General features: G+C 43.8%; 2 protein-coding genes across 2 annotated transcripts; one reads left to right on the top strand and one right to left on the bottom strand.

Moving 5' to 3' along the window:
• Positions 1–10641: 10641 nt before the first annotated feature.
• On the bottom strand, positions 10642–11067 carry BJ212DRAFT_485267 (uncharacterized protein). The gene is made up of 3 exons (XM_041343313.1): positions 10964–11067; positions 10709–10915; positions 10642–10658 (listed from the first exon to the last, which is right to left on the bottom strand). Exons 1-2 carry the CDS (start codon positions 10970–10972, stop codon positions 10757–10759), a joined length of 168 nt encoding a protein of 55 aa, XP_041185320.1. The 5' UTR covers positions 10973–11067; the 3' UTR covers positions 10642–10658; positions 10709–10756.
• Positions 11068–12043: 976 nt separating this feature from the next.
• On the top strand, positions 12044–12661 carry BJ212DRAFT_1306368 (uncharacterized protein; the record flags this gene model as incomplete). Its single annotated transcript, XM_041333814.1, has 3 exons — positions 12044–12077; positions 12238–12272; positions 12398–12661. The coding sequence occupies 3 exons, from the start codon at positions 12044–12046 to the stop codon at positions 12659–12661; spliced, it is 333 nt and encodes a 110-aa protein (XP_041185319.1).
• Positions 12662–17031: the final 4370 nt, after the last annotated feature.

Raw genomic sequence — 17031 nt, 5'->3', positions numbered from 1 at the left:
GAGCTTGTAAATACTTGATGAAAAAGCTTGACGGCTTTCAATGCCTGATCATGAACTGACCTATACATCTGCAGCCATCAGCATGGTAGAACGAGAATTGAAAACTCACTTTTCTTTATTCAGCGTGGCACCTACAACAGCTGAAACAACTTTACTAGCCATGTCATCCATCTCGAAGCACTGTGATTGCCATGAATGCCATAATGCCAATCACACTTTCTCTCAGCAGGAGCATGTGACACCATGGCATTGTAGCAATCTATTCGAGATAGCCCAGCATGGGACCCTTTGATGTATACACAAGCGAGACATCCCCACTTGAAAAGTCCATCAGCTTTCTCAGTGAGGACTGCAAACTCTCTGTCATCAAAACCTGACCCTTCCAGCTTCTCAGATACTTAAGCATGGATGTCGCGCTCTGTGAAAGCTGGTGGAACATCCATGGACATCTGTTGAATATGCTGAACACCATGAAACTCATCATTGATGTCATCAAGTGGGCAAGAGGTGACGATGAAGTGAAAGTTGATTGGGAGATCTGTGATTTTGGGAATGGTAGGGGTCCTGATGTTTGCCAGCTAGAATACAGAGGAGGTCACTTCGTGTCTCTACTCCACCACTCTCATCCAGTGCATCGATAACAATTATGATGGGTTTCTCAGTTAACCCAGATGACTTCCTCAGTGGTTGAATAAGCTTCTGTTACTGCTGGATGATATCTTGAGCAAACTTGTGGCCTGAACTAATGCCTGCCTCATCTCCAGATCATGGTCAGCCAGGTCGCACCCAATCATGGAAAAGATCTGCTTCTCACTGGCAGTCAAAAGTGTAACACAAACCAAGTCCTCCCACATCTTTGAACCACTTAGGAATGGTATGGGTGATGGCTGATTTTCCCTTGCCTGCAAGGCCAGATAGCCACAGCACGCATGGAATGTTGTCCCAAGCTGTTGACCCATTCAGTGATCTCAGAAAGGATTTCTGTGCATGTCCCATGAAGACACTGTTTTCTGCTATCTAGTCCCATGCCGTCTGCATAAGTCATGCTGCTAAAGTCCAATATTTCTTCTGAAAAAGTATGAATATGTGTCAGGTCACAAGAATGTCCAAACCCTTACCCATGCAGTGGACATGTATGACTATGTCCTGAGCGATCTGGCCACAGGAGGTTTGCATGAGCGTATCAAACACGCCATTGTACATCTGGATTGTATCCTCCATTTCCCAGGTAACATTCTTTCCATGTCTACTCCCTGTGATAATGATAGAAGCTCGAGACAGTACAGGGTGCAGTAGCATGTCAAGACTCACAAATTTTCTTGATCTCCAAATAATCGGGCACATTCACAGGTCTGCTGAGAAATCTCTCAAAGGATAGTGTGAATCAATGAGATTGTTCCATACATCTCATGTCGTGCTATGAAGCTATACACTTCAGAAAATTTATCAAGGATTTTGAGCACCACTGTGTCACAATCAACTTGAGCTAGGATACTCTGCATAAATGATTGTTGAGTAATAGTAAGAGATAGGGAGAGAGAAAATGAAAACATACTTTGGCTGCATGAGCCAACACACCCACTGCCATCTTGGCATAGGGATGTGCCTGTGGAACTAGATTAGTTCAGTGTTAATCAAGAAGAGAGCCCATACCTCCACGAGCTCTCTGATAACAGTGTCAAACATCCTGAGTGGTTCAAGATGCATCCTGGAAAATGTCAACAGCATCAAGATCCTCTTGTACATCTTGAGCAAGAGAAACTATGGCTGCTGTGGGCTCCGAATGTGAATGCATGTGCTTTGGAGCCTCTTGAGTATATCCTGAAGTGCCTGGAGGGCAAGTGTGAGAACCTACCAAGGTCGATGAAGTATGTTCATGATAGACATTAGGTGACGGCTGGCAGAATCCTTCAAGTGCTGATGCTAATCTTAGTTGTATTCTAAGACACTCATTACGCATGCTCATGGACTTACCAGGATCCTTAACCTCTTAACACCACCCTTAACCAAAGCAAAGCTGGATTCATCATGATACACCTATTCCCATGGGTGCTAGACAAAGGATGCATCAATATTTGCCAGTGAACTAAGTGATCCTGAAAAGCCACATACCAAGCAAGCTGTTGCTTTGGTGTCTGGAGTCGAATTTCTCAATGACTTGCATTTGCATTTGCATTCATGTTTGTCAACCATGAAGCGAGGTAAAGGTAAAAAAGGGTCTGACATCATTTATATATAAGGTCATTATTGATACAGCAAGTTTCTAGGTGATATTTGTTGCAGGATGTTTACTTGTTTGCATGTGACAGGACCCAAAATCCGAATAGCCAGACCAGGACCTGGGAAAGGATGATGTTGAACCAAGGGTGCTGATATCGACAGGAGTCTTCCAAGCACGCGGACTTCATCTACATAGAACAGTCAGTGCAATAGGCTATATAGCATTCCATTAACCAGACCTTTGAAGAGCTTGCACAGGGGTTCAATTTCATGTCCTTGAGAAGCCCACCAACGTTGTGATGTGTCTTTATGGTCGCACTAGGGCCCTTAAAGGATGCTCTTGATGACATCTGGATATAGGGTTCCTCACAACAGCCATGCGATCTTCCCCTTCGCCTCCATTCCACTCCCTTCCTTCTCGGTAGCTTCCTCAGTCTTCGCTGCTTCTGTGAGCCATATTCCTGACAATCTTGTGCTTCTGTTCCAGATCCTAAACACCATCAAGTCGGGAGAGGAGGAGCTCAGAAGCATCTACCATGGTCAGGTTTATGCCCAGATCTTTATTCAACATGTCATTGACTTGTTGTGCCTCGTTCAGACGAAGCATGCCATTGTCTACCATGATGGCGTGGAATCTGATATATGAGTATAAGACATAGGTTATGAAAAGAACATGGGGCAAACCCGTCACTGATTGCCTTGTGCATTAACTTGGTTGCAACAGTGCTATCAACACCTCTGCTGACTGTGCCGATCATACGGCCTTTCAGACCACACATCTTGCAGATGTGGACAATTTCCTTGCCAATAAATTTCTCCTGCAATCACAATGAGCATGACAATACACGCAACACAGTAATTACTTCATGATTGTCCAGTTTGGTCAGCATTGGCATGTATTCAGCACAAATCGACCAATGAGCTGCCTTCCTGTGTGGGGAATCCATTACCTCTGGATGGATCTGAATGTCATAAACCAACTTGGAGTTATGTGCGATGGTGGCATAGGCAGCGGTGCTCATCTGTCTGATGACATGGTAGTCAGGAGGCATAACAGACAGTTTGACATCCAGACCTTATCAAAAGTCAACATCAACTTGGCTTTCAAAGGATGAAACAAAAACACGCACCTGCATCAAACAAGGCATCAACTGAGTTTCCTGATTCACTGGACCTGCTGATTTTAAATTCCACAAGCCTGTATTTGCAATGATCACATTTTGCTACCTCTCCCTTGTGATTACAGCAAATCTCCTGGATCTTGCATGAGTTAGCATCTACCAAGATGCTTGAGAAAACTAGACCTGGAGGCCATAGCAGATACCAAGGATAGGGATACCCAGAGTGTAGATACTGGCTGCCTGAGGTGCATCATTGTCATACATAGAGTACAGAGATTCAGAGAGAATGATACCTGAAATTTTGTGTCAGAAACGTGTCTCCTGCTGCATCACACAAGTGAACCTCTGGGCTTGAGTTTGAGGTCAGCTAGCTTTGATGTACAAGGCATAAGCTCTGCATATACATCCAATTCGTGACATCTCCTTGTTGTGAGGTGACTGTACTAAACTGACACAGATAGCCAATAAACAAAACAATTTGAGTGAGAACATAAATCTTAAAGCTGTGAACTGAAGTAAAGAATAAGGATGGTATCAAACTGATCGCATATTGTGGCCACTTTTCATGATTGAGGACTCTCAAGGTGGACTTGACGGAAAATAACATGTGAAGGCACAATTTTTGTTGAGGAAGACCATCTAGATCAGTCGCTGATAAGCCTGATGATACAGGCCGAAACAGTACCTGTAGGAAAGGTAGAAAATGATAATCGTCAAGACCCCAGACACCATGAGATTCAGCAGGTCCTAGCCAACACATCGACTGAAGTACACACATGATTTGAATATATCTGGAAGGGATGAGCAATGAACAAAATAATTGGCTTGAGAATGCACCTCCAAAATACATGAGTAACAAATGTGGTATGATCAATTGTTGTAACAACCTGCAGGTGATCTAGGCATATCCTTCAATGTGACATGAGGACCAAGCAAATTGAAATATAGAAAGACTTACAGCCAGCAGAGGAAGTTCAGTTCCATACCGCTCCCATAGCCAATGTGCTCTCGATTCCCTGCATGAAATAGGTAGCCAATCTGGGCATAGCATTTTGATCTAGGCTGGGAAGGTCAGCATGCAATGATGGTCCCAGCTTGAATATAGCACAAGTGAGTATGAGATGCTAAGGGAAAAGAATCGCAAGACTAACAGTTTGAACTTTGTTCTAGAATGGCCTGAAAGCAGGGTTACCAAATCTCGATGCCTTGTTTTTAATTGGGGGTGTCTCATGAGCTAGTTGCTCTGATTGATCCAACAAGCTGAGGATGGTGTTTATCCCCTGAGCTTGCACAAGAAGAATGTATTATATGGATTTCAAGGAGGAAGCACACTAGATATTCCCAAACCAGCGAACCTCTGAGAATGAGTGTGACACACTCATCAGATCACCTGACCTTCCCACTTTATTTGGCAGCTTCATCATGGCAAGGGGTAAAATGGTCCCTTGCCATGACCAATTTTTCCAATTTTCTTGTACTCCTCCAAGTCTGAGCCTATACATTGTACAATGATATCCTAAGCTGGTGTCAAGGGCAGCTCCTGCGACTGCTCAAGACAGTCCAGCATGATTCCCAATGCAACCAAACCAAAACTTTGCATGCCATAACCCTCTTTTCCCTCCTCATGACTCTCTTTGTATCTCAACGCCCAAGCAGACCACCCGTTCTCTAGGCCATCCCGCACTTTGTTGAGCGACGTGTTCTTCATACTCTCCAGTAGCATTCTGCTTCGAATATCATGAATCAGGACTGACATGCATTCTCTCATTGCATATGTCCAATCATTCTTAAACCCCTTTTGCAAGCACTTGGCAAGGATAGTTCTGATGATGATCTCCTCCTCCTGCAGGTGCGCAACGGGTACTCATGAGAGTGTGTGACAGGTTGCAATGTAGATGAGTTCGTCCATGTATGCCAAGTATATACTGTTCATTGAGACCTCAAGTTTCAAAGGTCTCTCATGACGCTCTAGCTGTCGTTTGACCAAAGGACAAAGTGTAACGGAGATAACATCACTCAGTAGTTTTTCTAGCTGCTGAGGAACATAAGTTGGTATGTCATCGAGCTGGATGTTGTGATACAGGTGGCCCAAGGCTCAATCGGACTCATAATAATCTGTTGGTCGGGGAGATTCTACTTCTGCTGCATGCCAATCAGGTTTATAGGGGATCAGGCTGCATGGAATATCTTCAATGTTGACCTTCCATCCATTCTTTGGGTAGTTGATGGCTTGGCTATGAAGGGCTGCAAGCTTCAGGCATGCCTCATTGAATGTTCTGTCCTGTGATATACATAATCTGAGTTCAAGCTCTGCACACCTTTGGTGACACTATGTATGCTAGCTTGATCTGTGGTGAACATAATAAGTAAGGGTGTTTGATCCTGTAGAATAAAAACTTGCCTGCAATAGTGATGTGCCTGTTGGACACCAGGCCCTGCAGTCCACTTGAGCTATCAAACAACTTACACTCACCTGGAATTGGAAAGATTGAGACAATCCATGACATTCCAAGAGCACCACAAAGAGATCAACTGAGTTGTGAGCAGTGCATGACTCCGCAACAACCTTCTGCTGCAGCTCCATGAAAGTATCTTTTGAGGCACCCTGGTCTTCTAGAACTGTGATTAAAGGTCTGTGCAAGTCACCTGAGCATCCACACTGTAAAACTGAAACAATAAGGAACTTGTAGATACCCGTTAAGATAAGGAGTGTTAGGTTTCACAATGGGACGAGTAATCTCTATCATAGTGTATTCTTCCCTGTGATCCTTAAACTTGTTCATACTTTCTCATGGGCAAAGTTGGACTCCCTTGAGTTGCTTGTCAACAGCCACGACACCTTTAAAGCCAAGGAATCTGATTTGGTACTGTAGCTTTGCTTAGTACAGCACTTTTGAATGTGAAACCACTTACAGCCAAAGGTTTCACTGCATGCGCACCACCATCTCGCCGAGCAATGCAGAGAGTTTGCCAGATTAAATCACCAAGCTCATCACTGACAGTACCAATGCTGTCAGAAAACATAATGCCATTTTTGACAATATCAGGCATTTCCGACCACTGTGACTGGTGGATCTTGACCAATGGATCTGTCGCCATAAAGGCTTGCTGAAAGGCTATTTAGAGGATATATTGATGGAAATAGCTGACTCACAGCCATCCGGGCAGCATACTTTGAGGGGGAATAAATGCATCCACTGAAGTCTCCTAAACTACTTCTTATTGTGTGCACAGTGACCAGTCCTTTGGTGTCGTGCTGGAAGGAGCTAATGAACCAAACAGCATGCTCCCTCAGTGCAGAGGAAGAGTACGCTAAGAAATCGAATTGTTTGCCAGCAAGCTCAAAACCATCCTTCAGCAAGCCCCCAACACTGCACCTGATGAAGCTCCCCCCATCTACTTCCCTATCCCAGCAATACTGGAGATGATCCTCGTCATGAAAGTCAACTCGAATGAAGTTGCCTTCATAGCCTTCATACTCGCAAATAATGCGATTCAATTGCAGTATGTTGGGCCCTTTGAGGATAAGCCAAGTTGGAGTGACTGTAACACAATGACAATAAAAGCAGCCAGCAGGTGCCCCAGGACAGACATTCCCAAGCTTCTCTTGTACTACTAACTCGAAGCACTTGTGGATTGTTGAGGACGAGCTGCAGCTTTTATCACAAAGTATCGCATGATGGTGGTGGTGAATCAGTTCATCGATCCTTGGGTGCAAATCCTCGAGTTCCTTTGTATTTACAACACCATTTCGGAGAAGGGCCTTGATCTGAAATGCTACAGGCCAGTCTGAGCTCAATGATCTCAGCCATCTTTGCACCAAAGCCAGTTTTTTTCTCATGAAAAATCCCTGGCAGATGGCTTTGATGTAGAATTCAGAGACCGGAGGATGAAGCTCTGTGATTTTACAGAACTGCTGGAACTTATCCAGACCTCCTTGTTCGGAGAGGATGATGCATATGTGGTGAGTGACCGTGATGGAGCAATTTGCACATGGCCTGGATGTATAGCACCAACACGTTCGCGATAATTCTTCTTATCGGAGTATGTTCCGGTAAGGGTTCTGTTGAAGTCTTCTTGTTTGATGATCGGTGGTGTGAACAGATCAAAGCATATGTCTAAACAGATTTTACATTCAGATCTTCAAGCTATGAGCACCATACTTACATTGATTACCAAAATCATAGCCCACAGCCATTTTGTTGATATTGGTGAAGGTAACAATCAGGCTGTATAACAGTTGTCCCTGTGCCGGATCACTGACCTAGCCAAGTATAGGATCAATACGGGATATAATTTTTTTGGTTTATATGCCAAACCTTCACACAAATTAGTTTGTGTTCACATTCAAAATTTAACCATCTGGCAAGCCCATTGAGAAGATTGGATTGCCATTCCACACTGAAGGCACATGGATCTAATGGGCTAGCACCTTGAGGGTGATAGAATGTACCTATGAATAATTTCATATGATCCAAAGGCAACAGAAAAAAGGTATATTATAGCATACCAATTTGTAGTAAAGCAATTTGGAAATCAGAACGTAACACATCAATCGTTTCCTGCCATTTCTGAGCAATATCGGGATCCACATAGGGGGCCTTTGCAAGGGTGACTAGCATATTGCTCGGGATGTACCTGGATGTATGTCCTTAGAGGGCAGTTGGAGTGACCTGATGCCTTTGTTATGAACATCTCCACACTCATTCTTTTCAAGTGTGACTCTAAAATCGATGAGATGCTGCTGTGCATCAGCATCTGACACAAATGGGCCAGGGCACACATGCAGAACCTCTGCAATCTTTTTTGTGACCTCGTATTCAGTCACTCCAAAATCTATGTTTCGAATAATGAACTCCATGAAAATGATGAGGGCATACCAAGATGGAAGAATAGATGGTCAACCAATAAGCAAAGCACTATATAAGTTTGGCTGCTAAATATAGACCTCATTGTGGAACACTTCTGCCTTGGTAACACCGTTTAACCCCAGTTCAGCCGCACTCCATCATGATGCTGTAGTGGGAGCTTCAGGCAAGGGCCATTCAGGGTTAGGCCAGAGTGAGGTCAGCATGGGAGATAGGCTAGGTGGAGTCAGAGGTCCAGGGTGTCCGGGGTCCAGAGAGTAGATGCACGGATGCACACAGTTGTAGTACACACACACACACACACACACACACAGGCAGTTCACTCCTCCTTCTGAGAGCAAGGCTGGTGGGTACAATGCATGCTTGTTGGTGCTTAGGAAATATGCAACAAGCACACCCAGGCCTTGAAATGCGGTTCAGCCTTAATACATTTGTATACCTAAATTCAATACTATCCATCGATTCTTGAGCAGCATTTACTACTTGTATGGTATGCCTGCAAACACCTCAGGCCCCAAAGGGATTGCATTGAGTATACATCCGACTTACCATTTTGTATCTGAGCAAATCATATGAGGATGCATAATGATCACAAGCAAGAATCATGCACCCATTGGAACTCGTCATAGGCTGTGCTCCTCACATTTTCATGAGCATTGTGGGTGATTCCCATCATCCATTCAGCAGCTTGATGCTCATTCAACCCAAGCGCAAACTGATCTTTGAGGTGCTTGATAGTCAGTTCGCCTTTGAAAGACGGGAAACCAGTTCCCAGCATGAGTTGGGCTGTGCTGATGAGCTGATCTGCATGAGGTCAAATGGTGAGAAAAGCCTTCACCATTGGATGTTGAAACAGTTCGTAGCCTTGAGAGTATCTGCCGCCAATTAGAACTACCATCTCATGGGTTAACTTGAAGGAGCTAGGTTCAAACTTGACTCCCTGTGAAGTATAGTTAGAAAACTGTTCAAGGTATCATGATGGGGACTTACTCCAGGACATAGATAGACAACAAGAACGAAGTCAGTAAGCATATCAGCAGTCATGAAATGAAAGACTCATCTATATTGAATAGGAATACAAAGTCTGGTGTACTCTTAGATGGGTAAAACTTACCGATATGTACGATGTGCCCTTCACCATCAATCATGATATTCCCATTGTGACGGTCCTTGATTTGCAAGATATAGCAAGCAACAAAACATGCAGCCATAGACTGGATGAAATTGAGGCGAGCACACTGGGATGCAACAGTCTCTTCTCCTCTATATTTCGAAATAAAGAAGTTGAGCAGGTTGTTTACTGTGGCTCTTCCCATCTCATCTTGAGATATTGCATTTGGCACCACGTCAATGACACCACACTGTGATATGCATAAGCATGGTTAGTGTGAATGGAAAAGAAAAAGTACTCACTCCAACAGCAGTTGCAGTAAATCTGTAAGGGAGAAGATAGAGAATCAACCCGATGCTGGTGAAGATATTTTTGAACATCGCAATGATCTGTAAGGCCAACACATCTTGTTGGCAGTCATCGCCAACTTTGAAGATGGCCTGTTGCCAAATGTCATACTCCTCGTGTTTCTTGAGTGCACCATCCAAAAGAGACTTTGGATTGGAATCAATAATGATGTGCTCCTTCCTCACTTTAAAAGTGGCCATGAACGGTGCCTTAGGTGAAATTGTACTGAGACAAACTTAGGCAAAAGAAAGATCTACACACCTTAGGGTGACTTTGGAGAGGTCAACCAGATTTCTTATCAATGTTAATAGCACTACCCTCTGGGTTACTGGGAAGGTAGACACCAATATCAACAACTATCTTGGCCATCTCTTTGTCAATCTTTGCTTGTAAAGACACATCAAATCAAATCCTAGGATGATCTTCGAGGGTCTCACCTTTTTCTCAGGTTTCAACTTTTTGATGAAGGGCTTCAGTTTCCCAGGGATCGAGGTTACCTTGTTGAAGAATCCAAATTCCTGATTGTAAAAGGCACAGGCATCACCAGACAGTGAATCTACCACCATATCAGCCATCCAATCTAGTGTGGGTTTCAAAGGATCTTCCTACTCTCATGTCAGTGGAGCACAGATGAAAATATGCATCAAACTCACAATCTTGGCAGCATCATCCTTGTAGCAATTGGCTTTCATGTTCCATATAATCTGGTGGCAAAAGAGCTGCAACACCTTTGTGGTTTCGAAGATGAACTGTGCGATATATCCTAAAGATACATTCAGAAACTACAGCAGCAAGAGGCTGCAAATACACACCAAGGTCATCAAACCAAAGGGCCTGGACGACTTGAGGAACGAAAAAGAATGTCAAGTCAACAGGATGCTGCTTCAGGACTCGATGGGTGTATTGTAGCAAGAGTGGATCGTTTCCATGTCATCGTTCAAAGAAAGTAACAGCGATCACAGGAGTGACAGGCACCCACACGATGATGTACTGACAAAGACATAAACTCTTGAACAACAATACTGCGGAAAAGAAATCACCTTCAGCTCTCGTCTCTGTCCACCTCAGAAGGAATCCCCAATCAAAAATCATAGAGCCTCTAGAGTATTAACTACCTGGCTAGCATTAGACTGAACCAGATTCTGCACCTCAGCATAAGCTGCTGGGCTTTTGAAATGTTTGGTCAGATAGACTACTATGGCTGGGTCTACCTCCCACACTGTTCGGACTATGCCAGGCCAAGTTGACTATTGAAATACATAAATCTCCATTCACAAAACCATCAAGGTGCTTACCTCAAGCATATTGCGCTCGAGCAAGCCGTGAAGGTCACTGCCTCATTTTGCTTCATTGCTAGGATTAGCCCAGACTGTAAGTCTGAATATCTCATTCTCTATCAAAAGACGAAGTGGCTGGTTGATGTTCTTGAGGTGCATGGCATAAAAAGACATGTCCCAGCTTACGTAATATCACTCTCTTGCTCTCGACACCCACCATCCTTCAAATGCACTGCCATCAACAAGCCACCCTGGCCAGGCACCTCACTCACTGTCCACCTTCATACCCTACATCCTTGCACCCCAGCACTGCCAAGAGCATGCTGCCCGTCTTAAGAGCGCTTCATTGGAAAACGATGTGCCATGATAGTCCCAATTTGTTGGATGTGGAGACACGTTCAGATGGATATCCTTGAGAACACCCTCTGCTAACTTATACCTTTGGTTCATGTGAATGTCCAATTGGACACCCACTAGAGTGCAAAGCTAGGTCAAAGACATGATTGGACTGTCTGGCGCTATTGTTCCATAAACACTCCCAAACAATAAGCATGCCCCAGCACAAGGGATTCAATGCACAAGGACATTGTGAACGCCCAGCCAAAGCAATGTGTCCAGTCCAACTAACACTTCCTGGTACATCAACCTGTTGTGCACAAATGCTGCACACATGGTACCTGACTGTAACATGCAGCAAAGCCCTAAGACCATTCTGCATCATACCTACATATTTGGTGCATTGGGCCCACCCCTGCAAGCATCACCCTATCACCCCTATTTACTGGACTTTTGTAGGCATGGTGCATTCGCAGGACTGCCATAGTACTAGGTGTGCACCTGATAGTGCACCACCCTCTCCAACTCATAATACTAAGATCAGGACAGCTGATAATACTTATGTAAGTCCAAGAGCTTCAGCTGCTCCAGATCACGTCTAGCTTACCATATGCAAATAGTTCAAATTCAATCCTATTGCAATGTCAACACTCCTGCCATTCCACAAATTAATACTTGGATTGAGTTATATATGAAAATCAGCCTCAGCAAGTGTATTGCACACCAGCACCACTGATTCAGAAAAGCAGTGGCAAAGTATAAATGGATGATGGTATTGAGGCCCTCTTCTTCTACAGTACGTTGGTTCTTTGCCTTCCTTCATTCTGTCCACTCATTATGTACAACAGGGTGAAGTGGTGATATCACCATCTGACCTGCTGCCACCCTATGATGAGGAAGATTGAGCCAGAGACAGTGAGACTGAACGTCTTGAATTGTCATTGTCTGTGATCAAGATGGTAAAGTTGAAGCATGGTGGGAGAGTAAACAGGTTTGTTGTTGAATTTTTTGTATCATTGCTGCTTATGCACACAACTCCAGGACAAATCTCAGGACTTGCCTATGCTAGCAGTCTACAAGTGCATAGACTTGGACTTGATTTCCATGCTGAAATAGACAGCTCCTTTGTCATTGGGCACACCCATTTTCGACCTCCTTCAAGCAAACCACCCTGTCTTATTGATGGATCCAATACATGACAATACTGTCTATGTCTACCATGCTTTTGGTGTCCATGTCCTTAATTTTGGAGACCTGCTGCAATGCTTCACTGGCAGACTCCACACAGATGACAACAATGGTGTTGCATTGAACCAAGCATTGCAAAAGTGGGCAGGCATGCATGTTGTGCCCTTGCTGAATACCTATTCAGTGGACTGAAGGCATGTGGATGAATAAGCTTCTACAATCTTAATAATTCACCAGTCAATAGATGCTCAAATCCGATTATTGCTATATCTGTACCAAACAACATCTATCTCTCGCACAGTATCCTAATTCTTACCTTTGTCTTCCATTTCATATCCTTTCCCCTCAACCTTCGCACCAATCTTTCTCTCTCTTGAACAACCCCTCATCTTCCTGACAAAAATAAAACTTCTGGAATGGTAGATTTTCTTGCACCCATTGAAGGACCATTGGCATACATCTCACTTCTAGGCACGGAGCCTTTTGTGCCACCTCCAGCACTTTCATGTCCCTCTGGCCTGCCTAGTAATCCTCGTATTGCAACTCCAAACACCAAAACAGAATTTGTGCTTGCCCCTGAAACATTGCAATATCTGGGTTCCACAATTGAAGGCTTGACATCGCAGATCCATGAAATTATTCTTGCATACAAAGCCACAGAAGTACGAGCTGAACTGCAGGTGAAGGAATTTGAGCATCAACAACAGAAGTGTAGTGTAATGCTTGATCTCATTGAACAACTGGGTGGCTCGCGGAATAGATCAGTGGCAAGAGGATCAATCAATCATCAATCAGGGCATGCATCAGTGCTGCACAGCATGATGCAGTGGACACCATTGATATGGAACTGATGGCAATACAGTGCGACTGTATATCAAATTTATATCATGACATCAGTACTATTCTTAGCTAGTAGTTGCGACTCACTGTAAATATACAAAGTAAAGTGTTAATTTAATTGAGCCCATACTACCCTCATCATGCTTATTGGATCATTCTCTGTGAAGACTGTAGGATGTGCTAGATCTATAGATATAGTCAACTACCCTGGCAACCAGGTGGTAGCGAGACTGGTTATTGTTTGCACAGGACACCAAGTTGGCTCAGTGTTCTGTGAGGATGCAGCAGGAGGACCCTTCATTCATCCTCCACTATTCCATGTCCTGGATAAAGGAGATACATATCACTTGGGCCCCCCTATCTTATGTCCTTGGATCCATCATCCAGTTGATCCATTCTACACAATTGTTCTTCCTTGGAGAAGAGACTATTATATGGACCTTACACCAAATCTGAGATTGGAGTATAGAAGACAGATCAATCCTAGGCACCCCCATGTGCAGCTTCCAGCTCTCTATTTTAGAAGATTAAGCCTTATCGCCCAAATTCAAGTTGTGGCACAAGCTGTTGTGCAAAGTATGTACTCTCCTAGGTTAATGACATCATATCTAAACATGCCTTTCTTTTTTGAGTTGCATGAGCAAGGAATTAAGAGTTGAGAGAAGCTGAGAGCTCAAGCTCAGAACATGAAGTCAGAGGTTTGTTCTGTTGGTCTTTCCTTTCATCCTTAACCCCCTCAACTTGTTTTCTCTTGTGAATGTTATCCTCGATATATCTTTCAAGTGTATTCATGTTTCAATAACTCCTGCCCCCTGCAAGGTGCGAACCAAATATTTAGTATTTGCGAACTGTAGTTCTTTGACTTCCTTTTTTGTCACAATGACATCAAAGGCAGTGACTTGATACCTACATCATGATGGTAATATTAGGTCACAAGAGATGTCCTCGGTTACTTGGCCTATCAGCAGTTGAATCCCAATGTCGATGATAGTCAAAATGATAGCTAGAAGTTGAAGTCAGAACCATTGTTCAATCCAGCAAAATACAAAACAAAGTTTACTTTGAGTTGGAATGTTGTGATCCAGCTGTGGCCCAAGCCCTTATGCGAATCAAGCTCAAAAATCAAAAATCAAATAACGAAAATATGCCACACCGCCTTGAACCCCCTGCTCTCACTTGAGAGTGGCACCCAATCCCATAACAAATGATCATAGTTCATGGCAAAATGAGATTTGACTGAGGAACCAAGGGTATCTGAGGAGGGATGTCTTGACCTCTGCTGCTTGTATCTGCGTTCAAGGCAGCAGACTCGGTGATTGCAACTATCGGGTTCCATTTCAAGGGTCAAAGCTGAGACAATAAGGGAGTGATTCAATGAGTAACCTGCAATTTGCAGCAGAGTGGGGAGGGGGTCTCTCTTGTTCAAAGTGGGATCTGGCAAGATAGCGCCCAAGGATATGGCCTGCAGAAGTTCTATGGCATTGAGAATAAATTCAGCATTCATGTCTGTGTCTGGAGTGAAGTTGGTGAGGGCATTGAATAGTAGTGGGAGTGTTCAGGAATGATTAGCTAGCTCATATGCATTGGGTTCATTTGTGGCTGAATTTCAGAGGATGAATATGGATTCTAGGGCATGCCATCACTTTTTGTGTTCAGCATCAGGCATAGCAAAAAGTCAATACTGCTCTGCCACCAGATATCCTTCTGTCACATACCATTCCAGCCATTCAAACAGTGCATCTGTTAGACCAGGAATAGCTTTCAAGATGAATTGATCATTTGCACATGATCGATACAGCCTATCCAGTGCCCATGCAATCTCAGAGTTTATGCTGGAGCATATTGATAAGACCATACAATTGCTGGGTGTCACCTCAGTATACCACCCTGAAGTCATCAATCAGTAAAATTTACATGCAAACAGGCACACACCTTCATAGTCATCTGTAACATTTGGTCTGATGCACTGCACTGGATGCTGCTGGCCATATTGCCTGTAAACACCAGGTGTCATCATCCTGGGTGGTGGCCATGAAGGAGAGCTTTGAAGCTTAAGTTTGGCACATTAGTTACGCACAGTCATGCATCAGTCACGTGTAATGCAACATCGGCCGGAAAAATTGGTCATGGCAAGGGACCGTTTTATCCCTTGCCATGATGAAGCTGCTATGACTTTAAGTTAGCTCCAATTGCAGGTTTTGCATCACAGTAAGTAAAGGACTTCATGGTGCACTCGCCCTTGGTCATGACATGGGACATGCAAGAATCTCCAAGGGTCAGATGTTCATAGACTGGGTGCCACAGGGACTGCTGGATTGCAATGCACCCTTTAAAAACAGCTAACTTGAAGAGAAACCTGCTTTTCATATCAATGCGTTCTATTTGTTTCATTGACTTGCTTTTATGTAAAGGGGTATGGTTGTAACCTCTCGCAAACTGAATGCTGGTATGATTGAAAGCAGAAGTGTCGCATGAATATCATGGGCTTCAATAACAAAAAAAAACTTGTGTAATGTGGGTGAGAAACATATATGCAGTCAGCAAGGGAAATTATACCAAAGTGTAAAGCAGAAACGACAAGACACTTGTTCCTTCCAATATTTCTTTGATCGCACACCTGTTCACTCAAGCTGTGATACACAAGCCAGAATTGGTAACAAGACAGCTCAACATGCCAAAGTGCGATCCCAACGATGCCCCAATGATGAGCAATGGCCCAATCACCAATCACAGTACCAAAGATGATCACCTTGGCAGGGATGAATGAAACCTCCATCTTCATTGCAATAAGGCCTGTAGGAAATACGTGTGAATGCAGAACTGACAAATGAAAAGCACAAAAACATACCAAATATTAGTGTCCAAGTCAGTGCCTCCATGCTAGGAAGTGACCATGAAAAGACAACAAAGGAACAGAGGATGCCAGGAAGCAGGCTCATATGCCAGCCAATGGTGAATCCCCTGGTAGCAAAGAGGAATTCTAGTGCAACAGCAACAGCCGTTGTCAAATAGAAAGTGTGAAGAGGTGCCCACAGGAAGAATGTGCCAAGAACTGCAATGGGCCACATCCCGTAACTGACATTGAGTGCGATGGGTTGTTGCTGCAGTTAGACACCATAAGCTTATTGTCTAAGATGGGTGTTATCTGCCAAAATGGTCAAGACTGTCATGATATGGTAGAGAGCCAACTATTTGAAAGACGAATGACACATATGAGAAAGCCTGCATCACAGATGGAGTGATAAGGGTCAAGAAGCTGTGTATTGAGCCCAGGGTCCATCGACATCATGCCAATGGTCTTGCAGTGGAAGCGGCTGCAAGCCATGCAGTAAATAATGTACACTTTCAATGAATTTTATACAGGCTGAGATGACTGCAGTATAGATTAGAGTTTGGAAGCCTGATGAAAGCAACACCCTGGAATATCGATACCTTTAGGTGAGGTTGAATTGGATAAGAAAAATACAGATGTTCTTGATGTTAGCAGAGATGTTGGGAAGAGCAACATTGACAAGTGCTTTATCAGCAGGGGTGATCTTACAAAGACAATGGATCTCGGTGACACTGTTAACCTGGGATGTCATCAGTGCCAAAGACATTCAGCACCACTGTTGACCCACACTGAATTCGACTGGAGCAGAGAACTAATCTAGATCCTTGCTAATTTCCTTCTTGAGGGCATCACCACCTGCAGCAAGGTTGATAAATGTTGGGGTGACAAT

Source organism: Suillus subaureus, assembly GCF_016647635.1.
Source record: "Suillus subaureus strain MN1 chromosome Unknown BJ212scaffold_279, whole genome shotgun sequence".
NCBI lineage: Eukaryota > Fungi > Basidiomycota > Agaricomycetes > Boletales > Suillaceae > Suillus > Suillus subaureus.
The sequence above is the reverse complement of the archived record's forward strand: the minus strand, read 5'-3'. Positions and strand labels throughout refer to the sequence as shown.